This window comes from Somniosus microcephalus, chromosome 15, assembly GCF_052327205.1.
Source record: "Somniosus microcephalus isolate GS21.2 chromosome 15, FLI_Smic_1.0, whole genome shotgun sequence".
Taxonomy (NCBI): Eukaryota; Metazoa; Chordata; class Chondrichthyes; order Squaliformes; family Somniosidae; genus Somniosus; species Somniosus microcephalus.
Genome location: NC_141001.1, coordinates 64,096,603 through 64,113,353, shown reverse-complemented (window position 1 = coordinate 64,113,353; position 16,751 = coordinate 64,096,603). Strand labels below are relative to the sequence as shown.

Below are 16,751 nucleotides of genomic sequence, written 5' to 3'. Positions count from 1 at the left end.
ACGGGGTCATCGGTCCCGACCCGGACCGGATGCATCCCCTTATGGAACTCCCACTGCCTAAAAGCTCTGAAGAGGTGCCTAGGGTTTTTTTCCTACTACGCCCAGTGGGTCCCCTACTACGCAGACAAAGCCCGTCCGCTGATCAAATCCACCTCTTTTCCCCGTATCAAGGAGGACATTGCCAAAGCCACCATGCACACAGTGGACGTATCCATCCCCTTCCAGGTGGAAAGCGATGCGTCCGACTTCGCTCTGGCCGCCACCCTTAATCAGGCGGGGAGACCTGTGGCATTCTTCTCACGAACCCTCCAGGGCCCGGAGACCAGACACTCTGCGGTCGAGAAGGAGGCCCAGGCTATCGTGGAGGCTGTGCGTCATTGGAGGCACTACCTGGCCGGAAAACGATTTACCCTGCTCACTGACCAACGTTCAGTTGCTTTTATGTTCAACAACAAGCAGAGGGGCAAAATCAAAAATGACAAGATCTTGAGGTGGAGAATCGAACTTTCCACCTACAATTACGAGATCTTGTACCGGCCTGGGAAGCTCAATGAACCCCCAGATGCCCTATCGTGTGGCACCTGCGCCAGCGCGCAGATCGATAGGCTGAGGGCCCTCCACAATGACCTCTGCCACCCGGGGGTCACCAGGTTCTTCCACTTCATCAAGGCCCGCAACCTGCCTTACTCCATTGAGGAGGTCAGGACCATGACCAAGAACTGCCAAGTCTGCGCTGAGTGCAAACCGCACTTTAATAGACCAGACAGAGCCCACCTGATAAAAGCCACTCGCCCTTTCGAATGCCTGAGCGTCGATTTTAAAGGGCCTCTCCCCTCCTACGACCGCAATGTGTACTTCCTCAACATCATTGATGAGTACTCCCGTTTCCCGTTCGCTATCCCCTGCCCGGACATGACCAGTGCCACGGTCATTAAATGTCTGAACAGCCTCTTCACCCTGTTCGGTTTCCCCAGCTATATCCATAGCGACTGGGGCTCATCGTTTATGAGCGACGAACTCCGCCAGTACCTGCTCGCTAGGGGTATAGCCACAAGCAGGACCACCAGTTACAACCCCCGGGGGAACGGACAGGTGGAAAGAGAGAATGCAACAGTTTGGAAGGCCGCCCTACTAGCCTTAAAGTCTAGGGGCCTTCCGATCTCCCGCTGGCAGGAGGTGCTTCCCGATGCGCTCCACTCGATTCGGTCACTGCTCTGCACTGCCACCAATGCCACCCCTCACGAGAAAATGTTTGTCTTCCCAAGGGAGTCCACATCGGGGACAGCGTTACCGCCATGGCTGACGTCCCCAGGGCCGGTACGACTGAGAAGACACGTGAGGACCAATAAAACGGACCCCCTGGTTGAGAGGGTCGACCTCCTCCACGCCAACCCCCAGTACGCTTACATTGCGTACCCGGACGGGCAGGAGGACACAGTCTCCATACGAGACCTCGCACCCTCGGGGATCGCTGTAACCCACTACCACCCCCCCCCCCCACGACACCCTCGGGGACCGCTGTAACCCACTACCCATTACCACCCCCCCCGCCACGACCTGATATCCAACCCCAGCAGCCGGCTCGCCTTGGACCGTCACCCACGAGGACTACACTCCAGGGCCCCAGCCTACACGGGACGCGACGCCGGAAGCTCCACTACCCCTGCCGTCGCCACGTCGATCACAGCGGCAGACAAGACCTCCGGAGAGACTCCAATACACAAACTTTTAAATACACTTCACCCCGCCGGACTCATTTTTAAACAAGGGGTGAATGTGGTAAACCACTGTTATACCTGTCTGTATGTGTATGTGTATTCCACTAGGTACAGGTCTGGACATGCCTCGGCTGACTCCTCCCACTATTCCAGGTATATAAGTGACTACCTCCCAGTCCCTTAGTATTCTGGACGGGTCGACCACTCGAGACTAGACCTTCATTCTTTAGTTAATAAAAGCCTGGTTGTTACTCGCTTAACCTCAGTCTTTTGAGTAATTGATGGCGCATCACACAAAAATACATTATTTTAGGAATCCATTCTCCAAGTGGCCTCAAGGAGGAGACTTCAATCTATCTCTCTGGTGAAAAATTAATTCAGGCTCCAGAGACAAAAGGGCAGTGTTGTAACCGGATTCTCCACTGAAGTTTAGTTTTAGTCTGAAATTACAAAGCTACTTTTCGGTGAATCTGCATTTGAAATGTGGAGCGACATTTCAGTAGTAATTTTCCACTTGCATTTTAAATTTAGTCCAATTTCAATTTTAAGTCACTTCATTCAAATTAAGTTACTTTTTTAACAGTGAAAAGGGCTGTTATTTCAATAGCTCAATTCAAATTACTGGGTAATAATGCAAAAAGAAATTCTGTAAAAATAACTTCAAATTAACAAGAGCAAAGTGCATTTCATAGCACTCAATTCTTCCTTTTCCAAACTTGCTTTTGGAAGACAAAGCATTGCTGTTGTGTTTTGAAGAAGTCTGTTGTAGAAATGTCATGTACTGTAAAATACTGTGAAACTGTTTTATTACCTGCTTGTCATTTTCTTGAAAAAGCATTTTTCAATCCTGAAGAAGTTTTTAGTAAAATATTTATGAGAAAAGTTTGACAGCAGACATATGGCAGAAACAAATTGATGCATTCAAGGGTTCACTATCCAAACTCATTTTGTACTGAAAACATTTTCCAGTTATTCATTTCAAACCACAAAACCGCCTTTACCTTTCTGTAAGCATCACACACGAGAATCATCTCCTGCAGCAACCTGCCATCAGGGGTCGTTTTAGGGACAATCTCCCAAAAGACGAGAAGCAACTTTTTGATTGTGTGATCCTGCAGCGGCAACACAAACCTAATGATCGTCATCAGGAGCCCTGGGAGCTTCTCTCCATTCAGAATCATGATGATCACCTTCTTCAACGCATCAGTCTTAGTCTTCACATCTCCCTTTTCTGCGTGTGGGGAGGGGGCGTAAAAAGAGAAAGATTTAGTTTCAGTAAAAATACGAGATTACATCATCATTTAGAATTATAGAATGATGCAAAACAGAAGCAGGCCATTCGGTCCATTGTGCCTGTGCCAGCTCTTTGAAAAAGCTTTTCAATTAGTCCCACTCCCCTGCTCTTTTTCCCTATAGCCTTGCAAATTCTTCCCCTTCAAATATTTATCAAATTCCCTTTTGAAAGTTTTTATCAAATCTGCTTCCACCACCTTTTCAGGTAGTGCATTCCAGATCATCTTAACGCGCTGCGTAAAGAAAACTTTCCCTCATGTCGCCTCTGGTTCTTTGGAAACCATAAAATTAAAAGACTTAAAACTGTTCACAGGGCAACATATGGCAGTTTTGATGCAATAAATAGGAGAGATATATTCTGCTATGCAGCTCCCTGAACCAATATCCCAACCTCAGCTGGGATATCTGGAAGGGGCATACTGCTTTTTCAGGGATAAAAGCAAAAATGTCTTCTGAATCAATTAGGCGATTAGTCAACCCACATCACTATTATACAACCTTAAATTTGAGCTCTGAAGGTGTGCAACAAAAACGTGCATATATACATATTTATACACTATACAAGATCATGTCTCATAACTCCCTCACTGCTTAATAAAGTGAGCTATGAAAACAAGCAGTGATAGAGATATGAAAACACTTTTATGAAAACATTTTTATTCCCAACAGTTACAAGTGAAATGCAGTTTATAAATAAATACTTAAATGTACTAGATTTTAACTACAACATTAAGTGTCAGGAGTTGGAATCAATTGAGGCCAGTGTGTACTGCAAAGTCAATTACTCAAGTAAGCTAATGTATCAGAGATCCATAGAAATGTGATAATGCAAGACCTTAACATGTTGGCCTACACAAGATAAACACCAATAGACTTAATCCAAGCCATAAGCAATTACGAATGATAAAATATGCATCCCCACAAAAATGTCACTAGCGATTAAATATCTTAACTATTTTGTCATTGTTCAAACATTTTGACTGTTAACTGTTCTGCATGATGTAATATTTTACATGTCTGGCTCAGTTAACTTTTATCAATTTTTTTTTTGCTGCTTCACCAATGAAGAGAATAAACACACAAACAGACACATACTGCATTTCCATCTCCATCCCCAAAATTACATTAAATCTTGAAGCTTAAACACAACCACATGTTCCAGCATGATACATATACGGCAGCGTCAGAAAGCATGGCTGTCTGGCTGAAATATGCTAACATTTTTCCATTTTTATTTCCAGTGATCATAGTTAGTAGCCTACTGTGTTTTATTGAACTGTGGGATATAAATCCAATTTCCTTTAACATGAAATGTTGGATTTCCTGCAGTGAAATTTGATTGAAATCTTGAATAAAAGTTAGCCTTAATGAGAAGTCCGATACTGATAAAATCTGAAACAAAAACCAGAAAATCCTGGAAACACTCAGCAGCACCTCTGGGACAACAGACAAGTTAATGTTTCAGATGTCGATCTTTCAATTGAACTGAAAGATATTAGAGGTGAACAGCATTTAAAAAGGAATAAAGGGAAGAGGGAAGGGTAAAAAACAAAACAAGAAACAGAATGACCTGCAACGTGCAATTTCTTCTCGTCTGTAAGAGTAAATTTTCCCTTCTTCCCTTGGCTCTGTTCCTTTTTATATGCTGTTCATCTGTAATATTGTCGAATTCTGATGATGAGTCCACACCTGAAACATTAACTGGTCGGTTCTCTCCACAGTTGCTGCCTGACCTGCTGAGCGCTTCCAGCATTTTGTGATTTTATTTCAGATTTCCAGCATCTTTTTGTTTATACTGATAAAATCTTGCCTGACTCCAATGAAATCCTTCATCAATTCAACTCTAAAATATCTGAAGTCTCCCTGTATCACAGTAACAAGGTGTTTTACTTTGGAGATATAATGTCTAATAATGTCCTTCTGTTAAAAGTGCTCGGCCAAGCAACACTAATAACTCCAAGGACAGCCCAACAGATCCCACTTTCCAATTGCCTACTGGACAATACGTGGCGAAAGGCTCTACAGTAACACTGGAGCTGCCATTTCTTCGCCTCGTGGAAATGTTCCAAGCAAACTTTGTGTTTCTGCCATTGCTGACATAATTAAAAATTGATGATTCAGCAGAGTGGGGAACAGAACCAGCACCCTTCTGTGCTGCTGGCTGGGCTTCGAATGCTGTTGGACACAAAACGCACATGTAAAACTCAAGGTTCAGTGAGACGAGAAATACAAGAGTAACTTACCCAAGTCGATTTTGAGACTAATCTCATTTGGTGGCTCAGAGTCCAAGGAAACATTTATGAGAGTATAGCATATGTTTTCTGCAGCTGTCATGATGCCAGCTCTTGTTGGCAAATTTAAAGCCAGGAAGCAGGTAACCTCAGAGTGCAGGTAATCTGTGGGTGGAAAAATAAATAAATCTGATTATTTGTTCACAAAGCTCTCTAAAGTAGCTTTTTTAAAATAAAACTAAAACAACAGATGTTACACCATCAATGTACTTATTATGTGTAAAACCCAGCTGAATGTCCAGGACATACCAGCGAATATGGAGGTGACGGAGCCCTTTATTTTTTTTTTGGAACACTTGTTAATTTGGACTTTTGTTAAATGCAGATTACTACACAGAGCTGTCAAAGATTTCACATTATCTCTTACTAGTATCACAGAACAGGCAACTTTCATTTACGTAGCGATTTAACACAGAAAAATGTCCCAAAGCACTTCAAAGAGGCGTAATCAAAAAATGGATCCTCGAGCCAAGGACAGAGAGATTTGGAGGGGTGACCAAAGACTTGGTTTTAAGGTGGGTGTTGAAGGAGGCGAGGGAAGTGGAGAACTGGAGACGTTTGGGGAGAGCATTACAGAGCACGAGGCCCAGGCTGCTGAAGGCAAGGCCACCAATAGTAGGGCAGAGGGGGGCGGGGGAGTGCACAAGAAGCAAGGAGGAGCAGGGTTCAGGGTGAAGGGGGTTGACAAAGTTTAGAGCTAGAGATAGAGAGGTTCAAGCTATGGAGAAATTTAAACACGAGAATGAGAATTTTAAATCGGAGGTTTTGGGAGACCGGGAGCCGAATACAGGGATGATGGACCAGCTGAACTTGGTGTGAAATCGGATACTCTTAGTTGAGGTGAAGTTTAATCATAATCATAATCAACTTTATTGTCATTGTTAGTGCACAAGTGCAGTACAATGAAATGTAGGCTTGCGGCTCCCGAGAGTGTACATTTAGATTAAGACATTTAAACATTCAACATACATTTGGCTTGTAATACATTAACATAAACATAACCATAATAAAGTGCATTGGCAGATGTGCAGGCTTTAGAGTTTATTTGTGGAGTTCAGTAGGATGACAGCCCTGGGAAAGAAGCTGTTCCTAAATCTGGTCGTACGGGTGCGAATGCATCTGTAGCGTCTCCCAGATGGCAGGAGGGCGAACAGACTGTGGCTGGGGTGGGTAGGGTCTTTGATGATGGACCGTGACCTCCGTAAACAGCGTTTCTGGTATATGTGCTCTATGGTCGGTAGCCGGGTGCCGGTAATGCGTTGGGCAGTTTTGACTACCCGCTGCAGCTGCCATACCATACTGTGATACAGTTCGTCAGGATGCTCTCTATTGTGCAGCGGTAAAAGTTAGAGAGGATCAGGGGTGACAGATTACATCCCTTCAGCCTCCTTAGGAAATATAGGCGCTGCTGGGCCTTCTTCACCAGAGAGGAGGTATTGAGGGACCAGGAAAGGTCTTCCGTGATGTGTGAAGGATGGCAGGCCAGTGAGGAGAGCATTTAAATAGTTCCGTCTGGAGGTGACAAAGGCATGAAAGAGGGGGCTTTAGCAGATGTAACTGGGAGGTGGGCCATGTTACTGAGCTTGAAGTCGGCAGTCTTTGTTATGGAGAGAATATGGGGTCAGAAACTCGGCTCCGATCAAATAGGACATGTTGCGTGAGGGATAAATATTGGCCAGGACACTGGGGAGAACTCCCCTGCTCATCTACGAAATAGTGCCATGAGATCTTGTACGTCCACCTGAGAGGTCAGATGGGGCCTTGGTTTAACGTCTTATCTGAAAGATGGCACCACTGACAGTCTAGTGCAGTACTGAGGGAGTGCTGCACTGTCAGCCCAGATTAAGCTCAAGTCTCTGGAGTGCGACTTGAACCCACAACCTTTAGTTTAAACCATTCAGAACTTGTATTTATATAGTACCTTTCATGTTCTCAGGACTCCCAAAAGTGCTTCACAGCCAAAGAATTACTTTTGAAGCGTAGTTACTGTTGTTCTGTGAGCAAATGTAGCAGCTAAACTGCACTCAGCAAGGTCTCACAAACAGCAATGGCGTCAATGACCAGTTATTCTGGTTTTGGTCATGTTGGTTGAAGGATGACACCAGAAGAAGAATTCCTTGTTCTTCGAAAAACTGCCATGGGATCTTTCAGGTCAAACCGAACAGGCAGACTGCTCCGCGGTTCAACATCTCATCAAAGGGAAGGCATCGCCTGCCAATGCAGCATCCCTCAAAATGAAGCTGAAGTGCCAACCTAGATTAGCAGTTCAAGTTCTGAAGTGGGGCTTGAACCCGTGACCTTCTGACTCAAAAGGTAAGAACGCTACCAACTGACACTTAAAAACACATGGAATGACACAGCACAGGAGGAGGCCATTTGGCCCATCATGCCTGTGATGGCTCGTTGCAAGAGCAACCCAAACAGTCCCACACCTCTGCTCATTCCCCATAGCCCTGCAATTTCCTCCCCGCCAGACCCCCCCGCCACTTTTATGTATCCAATTCCCTTTTGAATGTTATTATTGAATCTGCTTCCACCGCCCTTTCAGGCAGTGCATTCCAGTTCATAAAAACTCGCAACATACATTTTCTTTCCCCCTCATGTTGCGTCGGGTTCTTTTGCCAATTACATTAAATCTGCATCCTCTGGTTACTGACCCCTCTGCCACTGGCAACAGTTTCTCCTTATTTACTCTATCAAAACCGTTCCTGAATTTGAACACCTCCATCAAATCTTCCCTGAACCTTCTCTGCTAATACATCAACATTATAAAGCATTGCTAAATGTTCAATGGACCTCTAAGAAGTCACGTGCATTTGCTCTATCCCGGTTCTAGTTTACCATCACTTCTAACTTCATCATTCATTCAATGGCAGTTGGCAGATCCACTGGCAGTAACCCAGCCCGTGATAACCATGTCCCTTATATCACTCTCCTCTACCAATAATAGAACTTGGAACATGAAATATTCTCGCCGCATTTATGCATCATGTCTAGGTAGTACAGAAATTACAAATTCCTGGAGGATTGTGAAGCTAAGCACTAAATTTAGTAACTTTTCAAACACAAATACTATTCTAGTTATAATGTCCACAAAATCTGAAGATTCCATTTTATTTTGGGCGGGGGAAGGGTGAAATATAGAAGGGAATTGAATCAGACAAATGAAAAAACCCCGAGCAAAAACTCCTCTCTTGTGCAATCCAACACTGCAAACTCAAAAATTGTGTCCATTTAAAAAAAATACCTCTCTTACTCTCTCATCGCGTCAGAAAAATGAACTGTGATCAGTTGAGATCAAAATGACAAAAATGATTTTATTCGCCCATTCTTCTCTTCAGTACAGGAGCTCTGTCCATTCCATATGACAAGTGAAAGGGTAATTGATCTGCACATATTTTCACAATTTTACTCCAAAATTTAATAATTTGTAACTGCTACAGGTGTTTTGCCCACTATTGTTTGAACATGCATTGTGCAGGCAAGCGATAATCAGCGTTATCACAAATAAATGGGATTTTAAGACGCATTTCACAAATCATGTGTCACAGTACTCAGCAACAAAAGAATCAAAATGTAAACCTTTTAGTAATGTACAAATCTACATCTCGCCCAGGATAGATTCTACACAGCCGTAGAAGTTACATGTTATTACCCAAGTTTCTGCTGATGCGAGCGAAAGGAAACAGATTCTATTCAGCACACCTAACCCACTCAAGAACCATACTGATTGTTATCTGCAGCTTGCTCCTACTGATGAGAAACAGCAGATAACAAAAAATGAGTTTCTAAGAATGCTGACAAAGTAGTTGAAAATATTATTTTTTTTATTTTTATAAAAAAGGTAAAGCCAGACAGTGTCACTTAAGTGACAGCTTCCTTTGTAAAACGATCACAACTTTAAAGGAAATCAGTATTCAAAGTACTCACTCTTCTTCCTTAGCAATTTTCCCCGAACTCAGCCCGGTCATGAAGGTATTTTTACTTTGTTGAACTATTGTTCCATGGTTATGACATGCCTTCCAGAATCTCATCCAAGTGGCCACTGTTCATATTAATATCAACAAGCTATTCAATCCAGTGGTCATCACAAAGCTGCCCAAAACTGTCCTCACTCAGAAACTACACACGTCCTTCCACCAGGTGTCCTTGGACAGAAATCAGAAGGAGCCATCAGCTCAATAGCAAAATACTGCAGATGTTGGAAATCTGAAGTAACAACAGAAAATGCTGGAAATACTCAGCAGGTCAGGCAGCATCCGTGGAGAGAGAAACAGAGTTAACGTTTCAGCTCTGGGACCCTTCATCAGAGCCATGAGCTGATTTGCCCCGAAACCCTGCGGGACAGTTTTCAAACATTCATTCCCAGGATGTGGGCGGCGCTGGCAAGACCAACATTTATTGCCCATCCCTAATTGCCCTCGAGAAGGTAGTGGTGACCCACCTTCTTGAATCGCTGTAATCCTCGTGGTGATAGTACTCTCAAAGTGCTGTTTGGGAGGTAGTTCCAGGATTTAGATCCAGCCACGATGAAGGATCGGCAATATATTTCCAAGTCAAGATGGTATGTGACTTGGAGGGGAACTTGGCGGTGGTGTTCCCATGCGCCTGCTGCCCTTGTCCTTCTAGGTGGTAGAGAGCGAGGGTTTGGGAGGTGCTGCCGAAGAAGCCTTGGCAAGTTGCTGCAGTGCATCTTGTAGATGGTACACACTGCAGCCACGGTGTGCTGGTGGTGGAGGGAGTGAATGTTTAAGGTGGTGGATGGGGTGCCAATCAAGCGGGCTGCTTTGTCCTGGATGGTGTCGAGCTGCACTCATCCAGGTAAGTGGCGAGTATTCCATCACACTCCTGACTTGCAACTTGTAGGTGGTAGAAAGGCTTTGGGAAGTCAGAAGGTGAGGCATTCGCCGTAGAATACCCAGCCTCTGAGCGGCTCTTGTTGCCACAGTATTTATGTGGCTGGTCCAGTTAAATTTCTGGTCAATGGTGGCCACCCCCAGGATGTTGGGGGATTCAGCGATGGTAATGCCATTGAATGTCAAGGGTCGGTGGTTAGACTCTCTCTTGTTGGAGGTAGTCATTACCTGGCACTTGCGTGCCGCAAATGTTACTTGCCACTTGTCAGCCCAAGCCTGAAGGTCATCCAGGTCTTGCTGTATGCAGGCATAGATTGCTTCATTTTCTGAGGAGTTGCGAATTGAACTGAACACTGCAATAATCAGCAAACATCCCCACTTCTGACCTTATGATGGAGGGAAGGTCATTGATGAAGCAGCTGAAGATGGTTGGGCAGAGGACACTGCCCGGAGGAACTCCTGCAGCAATGTCCCGAGGGCGTCATGATTGGCTTCCAACAACCACAACCATCTTCCTTTGTGTTAGGTATGAATCCAGCCAGTGGAGAGTTCCCCCCACCCCCCCGATTCCTATTGACTTCAGTTTTACTTGGGCTCCTTGATGCCACACTCGGTCAAATGCTGTCTTGATGTCAAGGGCAGTCACTCTCACCTCACCTCTGGAATTTAGATCATTTGTCCACGTTTGGACTAAGGCTGTTATCAAGTCTGGAGCCAAGTGGTCTTGGCGGAACCCAAACTGAGCACTGGTGAACAGGTTATTGGTGAGTAAGTGCCGCTCGATAGCACGGTCAATGACACCTTCCATCACTTTGCTGATGATTGAGAATAGACTGATGGGGCGGTAATTGAATTTGTCCTGTTTTCTGTGGGCACAACATACCCGAGCAGTTTCCCACATTGGCGGATAGATGCCAGTGTTGTAGCTGTACGGGAACAGCTTGGCTAGAGACACGGCTAGTTCTGGAGCACAAGTCTTCAGCACGACAGCCGGGATATTATCGGGGCCCACAGCCTTAGCTGTATCCAGTGTGCTCAGCCGTTTCCTGATATCACGTAAAGTGAATCGAATTGGCTGAAGACCGGCTACTGTGATGGTGGGAAGCACAGGAGTAGGCCGAGATGGATCATCTACTTGGCACTTCTGGCTGAAGATGGCTGCAAATGCTTCAGCCTTGTCTTTTGCACTCGTATTGGTCTCCACCATCATTGAGGATAGGGATATTCATGGAGCCTCCTCCTCCAGTCAGTTGTTTAATGGTCCACCACCATTCACGACTGGATGTGGCAGGACTGCAGGGCTTTGATCTGATGCGTTGATTGTGGGATCGCTTAGCTCTGTCTGTAGCATGCTGCTTCCGTTGTTTAGCATGCATGTAGTCCTGCATTGCAGCTTCCCCAGGTTGGCACCTCATTTTTAGGTACACCTGTGCTGCTCCTGGCATGCTCCTCCACACTCCTTATTGAACCAGGGTTGGTTAACTGGCTTGATGTTAATGGTAGAGTGAGGGATATGCCGGGCCATGAGGCTACAGATTGTGGTGGAATACAATTCTGCTGCTGCTGATGACCCACAGCGTCACATGGATGCCCAGTTTTGAGCTGCTAGATCTGTCCCATTTAGCACAGTGGTAGTGCCACACAACACGGTGGATGATAGTTAAGAGTCAACTGTGGGTCTGGAGTCACATAGGCCAGAACAGGTAATATAAATTCCACAGCTGCTGCGGTGGGATTTGAACTCGTATCTCCGGATTATTAGTCCAGACCTCTGGATTAACATAACCACTGTACTACCATTCCCTTAGTTGCAACACCCCCAATACAATCAAAGTTTAAATTTAATAATTCAGCATAGACCAGGAATTGAACATGGGATCTTAACAGATAGCAGGGGTCAGCTACTTACTGGATAAACTCGCGACCTAAAGAACAGATGGTGGGTGGAGAAAGCGCAGGAGATCCAGCAGCTAGCCGACAACCACGACGTGCGTGGATTCTTTAGCGCAGTCAAAACCATCTACGGCCCAAGTGCCCAAGGCCCTTCCCCACTGCGGGCCAAGAACGGAGAGGTACTCATCAAGGACAGGGAAGCAGTCAGTGCCCGCTGGAAGGAGCACTTCGAAGATCTCCTTAACTGCGACTCTATCTTCGACACGAGTGTCCTCAACTCCATCCCACAACATGCTACCCGCCACCATCTCAGCACAACCCCAGCCTGGCATGAGGTTGAAAAGGCCATCCGACAACTGAAGAACAACAAGGCCTCAAGAGCAGATGGAATCCCTGCTGAGGCACTAAAGCATGGCAGAGAAGCGCTACTGGCGCGAATTCATGAACTCATTTCTCTTATCTGGAAGGAGGAGAGCATGCCAGGGGATCTTAGAGACGCCGTAATTGTGACCATCTTCAAGAAAGGTGACAAGTCCGATTGCGGTAATTAGAGGCGTTTCCCTATCTGCCACAGGGAAAGTCATCGCAAGAATCCTCCTCAATCGCCTTCTCCCAGTGGCCGAAGAGCTCCTCCCAGAGTCGCAATGCGGATTCCGCCCACTAAGGGGCACAATGGACATGATCTTCACCGCACGTCAATCACAAGAGAAATGCAGGGAACAGCACCAACCACTGTACATGGCCTTCTTTGATCTCACAAAGGCCTTCGACACTGTCAACCGTGAGGGATTATGGAGTGTCCTCCTCAAATTCGGCTGCCCTCACAAGTTTGTCACTATTATCCGCCTGCTTCACGACGACATGCAAGCCGTGATCCTGACTAACTGTTCGACCACAGACCCAATTCACGTACGAACCGGGGTCAAGCAAGGCTGTGTCATCGCACCAACGCTCTTCTCAATCTTCCTTGCTGCAATGCTCCATCTCACCCTCAGTAAGCTCCTCACTGGAGTGGAGCTAATTCACAGAACAAACGGGAAACTGTTCAACCTCCGTCGCCTCCAGTCCAGATCCAAGGTCGTCCCATCCTCTGTCGTCGAATTACAGTATGCAGACTATGCTTGCGTCTGCGCTCACTCGGAGGTCGAACTCCAAACATAGAAACATAGACCATTGTAAATACCTTCACCGAAGCATACGAGAGCATGGGCCTTACACTAAACATCCACAAGACAAAGGTCCTCTACAAACCTGCCCCCGCCACAGTGCTGCGCCCCGATTATCAAAATCCACGACAAGGCCTTGGACAACGTGGACCACTTTCCATACCTCGGGAGCCCACTGTCAACAAGGGCAGACGTCGACGACGAAGTCCAACACCGCCTTCAGTGTGCCAGTGCAGCCTTCGGTCCCCTGAGCAAGAGAGGTGTTTGAAGACCAGGACCTCAAACCCGGCACTAAGCTCATGCTCTGCAGGGCAGCAGTGATACATGCCCTGCTGTATGCCTCAGAGACATGGACCATGTACAGCAGGCACCTCAAAGCACTGGAGAGGTACCACCAACGCTGCCTCCGCAAGATCCTGCAAATCCATTGGCAGGATAAGTGCACCAACGTCAGTGTTCTTGCTCAGGCCAACATCCCCAGCATCGAAGCTTTGACCACGCTCGATCAGCTCCGATGGACGGGTCACATTGTCCACATGCCTGATACGAGACTCCCAAAACAAGCGCTCTGCTCGGAGCTCCGGCACGGCCAGAGAGCCCCAGGTGGGCAGAGGAAACGCTTCAAGGACACCCTCAAAGCCTCCTTGAAAAAGTGTAACATCCCCACCGACACCTGGGAATCCCTGGCCACTGCACAAAGTGGAGGAGAAGCATCCGGGAAGGCGCCGAACACCACGAGTCTCTTCGCCGGGAGCAAGCGGAAGCCAAGCGCAGGTAGCGCAAGGAGCGCACGTCAACCCAAGCACCCAACCCACCCGCCCCTTCAACCACCGTCTGCCCAGAGACTGTCGGTCCCGCATTGGACTCATCAGTCACCTGTGAACTCATTTTTAAAGTGGAAGCAAGTCATCCTCGATTCCGAGGGACTGCCTAAGAAGAAGAATTCACAAAGTCAGTAAAGAGGTATAATTTAGCTTTTCTCAGTGTACAATCTTCATGTCAATAAAGGATTAGTGTTCAAAACCAAAACTACTGTATACTCAAAACATAGAAAAATAGGAGTAGGCCATTCGGCCCTTCGAGCCTGCTCCGCCATTCAATATGATCATGGCTGATCCTCTATCTCAATACCATATTCCCGCTCTCTCCCCATACCCCTTGATGCCACATAAGGAGATACTGAGATGTATTAAAAGGGCAAAGCTGATTCTTTGAACATTTCTGTTGTTGCCCCTTTCTTATCTGGTAAAATGTTCTATGGAACAACAACAAGCACTTGGAAAGTGTCTTTAATATAGCAAACCCTCCCAAGGAGCTTCACAGGAGCATTGACAAACAACATTTGACACGGAGCCACATAAGGAGATATTGAGATGTATGACCAAAAGCTTGGTCAAAGAGGTAGGTTTTAAGGAGTGTCTTAAAAGGAGAAAAGAGAGGGAGCGAAGGTTAGGGAGGGAATTCAAGAGCATAGGGCCTCGGCAGCTGAAGGCACAGCTGCCAATGGTGGAGTGATTAAAATCTGGAATGTGCAAGAGGCCAGAATTGGAGGAACGCAGAGATCTTAGAGTTGTAGGGCTGGAGCGGGTTAGTGATAGGGAGGGGCGAGGCCATGGAGAGATTTGAAAATAAGGATGAGAATTTTAAAATCAAGGCATTGCTGAACCAGGAGCCACTGTAGGTCAGCGAGCACAGGGGTGATGGGTGAACAGGACTTGGTGCGAGTTAGGACACGGACAGCTTTGGATAAGCTTAAGTTTATGGAGGGTGGAAGATGGGAGGCCGACCAAGACGGCATTGGAAAGTCTAGAGATAACAAAGGCATGGCGAGGGTTTCAGCAGCAGATGAGCTGAGGCGGGGTCTGAGTCGGGCAATGTTACAGTGGTGGAATTGGCAATCTTGTGGATGTGTGGTTGGAAACTCATCTCGGGATCAAATACTACACCAAGGTTGCAAACAGTCTGGTCCAGCCTCAGACAGATGCTTGGAAGAGGGATAGAGTCAGTGGCTAGGGAACAGAGTTCGTGGTGGGGACGGAAGACAATGGCTTCCATCTTCCCAATATTTTGTTGGAGGAAATTTCTGCTCACTCGATACTGGATGGCGGACAAGCAGCATGACCAATCAGAGACAGGTGGTGGTGAGGTAGAGCTGGGTGTCGTCGGCATATATGTGAAACCAGACGCTGTGTTTTCGGATGATGTTGCCAAGGGGGCAGCATGTAGATGAGAAATATTAGGGGGCCAAGGATAAATCCATGAGGGACTCCAGGAAGTAACATGTGGAAGCAGGAAGAGAAGCCATTGCAGGCGGTTCTCTGACTACGACTAGATCGATAAGAATGGAACCAGGCGAGGGAAGTCCCCCTCAGCTGGACCATGGAGGAGAGGTGTTGGAAGAGGATGGTACAGTCAACCATGTCAAAGGCTTAAGACAGGTTGAGAAGGATGATGAGGGATAGCTTACCACAGTCACAGAGGATGTCATTTGTGACTTCGATAAGGGTCGTTCCAATACTGAGGCAGGGTGGAAACCTGATTGGAGGGATTCAAACATGGAATTGCGGGAAAAATGGGCAAGATTTGGGAGGTGACAAGACGTTCAAGGACTTTGGAGAGGAAAGGGAGGTTGGAGATGCTGCAGTAGTTTGCAAAGACAGAGAGGTCAAGGTTTTTTTTTTTTTTGGGAGAGGGATGATGACAAATTTGAAGGGGAGGGGAACAGTACTTGAGGGGAGAATCATTAACAGTATCAGCTAAAACATGGGGGCCAAGAAGGGAATTTGGGTGGTCAGCGGTTTGGTGGGAATAGGGTCGAGGGAGCAGGAGGTGGGTCTCATGGACAAAATGAACTCGGAGAGGGTATGAGGAGAGATAGGAGAGAAACTAGAGAAAAGGTGAGAGCTCACTGCAAGAGATGGGAACCTAAGAATAAGTTTGGCCTGGAGGGCGAGGGGAAGGGAGGGGGAAGCGAGGGGGAAGCAGCCGTGGCAGCTGAGCAGATGGTCTCAATCTCAGTGAGAATGAAGTTCATGAGCTCGTCGCACTTGTTACATAAGAACGCAAGAATTAGGAGCAGGAGTAGGCCATACAGCCCTTCGAGCCTGCTCAGTCATTCAATAAGATCATGGCTGATCTTCTACCTGAACTCCACTTTCCTGCTCGATCTCCATATCCCTCGATTCCCCGAGAGTCCAAAAATCTATCTGTCTTAGCCTTGAATATACTCAATGACTCAGCATCCACAGCCCTTTGGGGTAGAGAATTCCAAAATTTCACAACCCTCTGAGTGAAGAAATTCCTCCTCATCTCAGTCTTAAATGGCCAACCCCTTATCCTAAGGCTGCCCCCTAGTTCTAGACTCTCCAGCCAGGGTTGTTAGAGGAGAGGGTGGAAGTGGCAGGGGAGTGGGGTTTAAGAAGATGGTTTGTAGTGGAGAAGAGAAGCCAGGGTTATCTTTGAATTCCAAGAAGATCCTGAACAGTGCGCTGTTTTGGCAGAGGAGAGCGCCCAGCAAGTGCTGAGGAAGACCAT

General features: G+C 46.6%; 1 protein-coding gene across 2 annotated transcripts in view; it reads right to left on the bottom strand.

Annotated features, from left to right (window-relative positions):
- copb1 (COPI coat complex subunit beta 1) overlaps nt 1-16,751 on the bottom strand; it is a 79,897-nt gene that overhangs the window by 50,269 nt on the left and 12,877 nt on the right. For both annotated transcript variants that reach the window (XM_086007907.1, XM_086007906.1), the window contains exons 2-3: nt 5,255-5,407; nt 2,720-2,949 (exon numbers count right to left, since the gene is read on the bottom strand). In XM_086007907.1, the coding sequence (XP_085864033.1) occupies nt 2,720-2,949; nt 5,255-5,345 (321 nt within the window). In that variant the 5' untranslated portion in view covers nt 5,346-5,407. The remainder of the gene's footprint in view (nt 1-2,719; nt 2,950-5,254; nt 5,408-16,751) is intronic.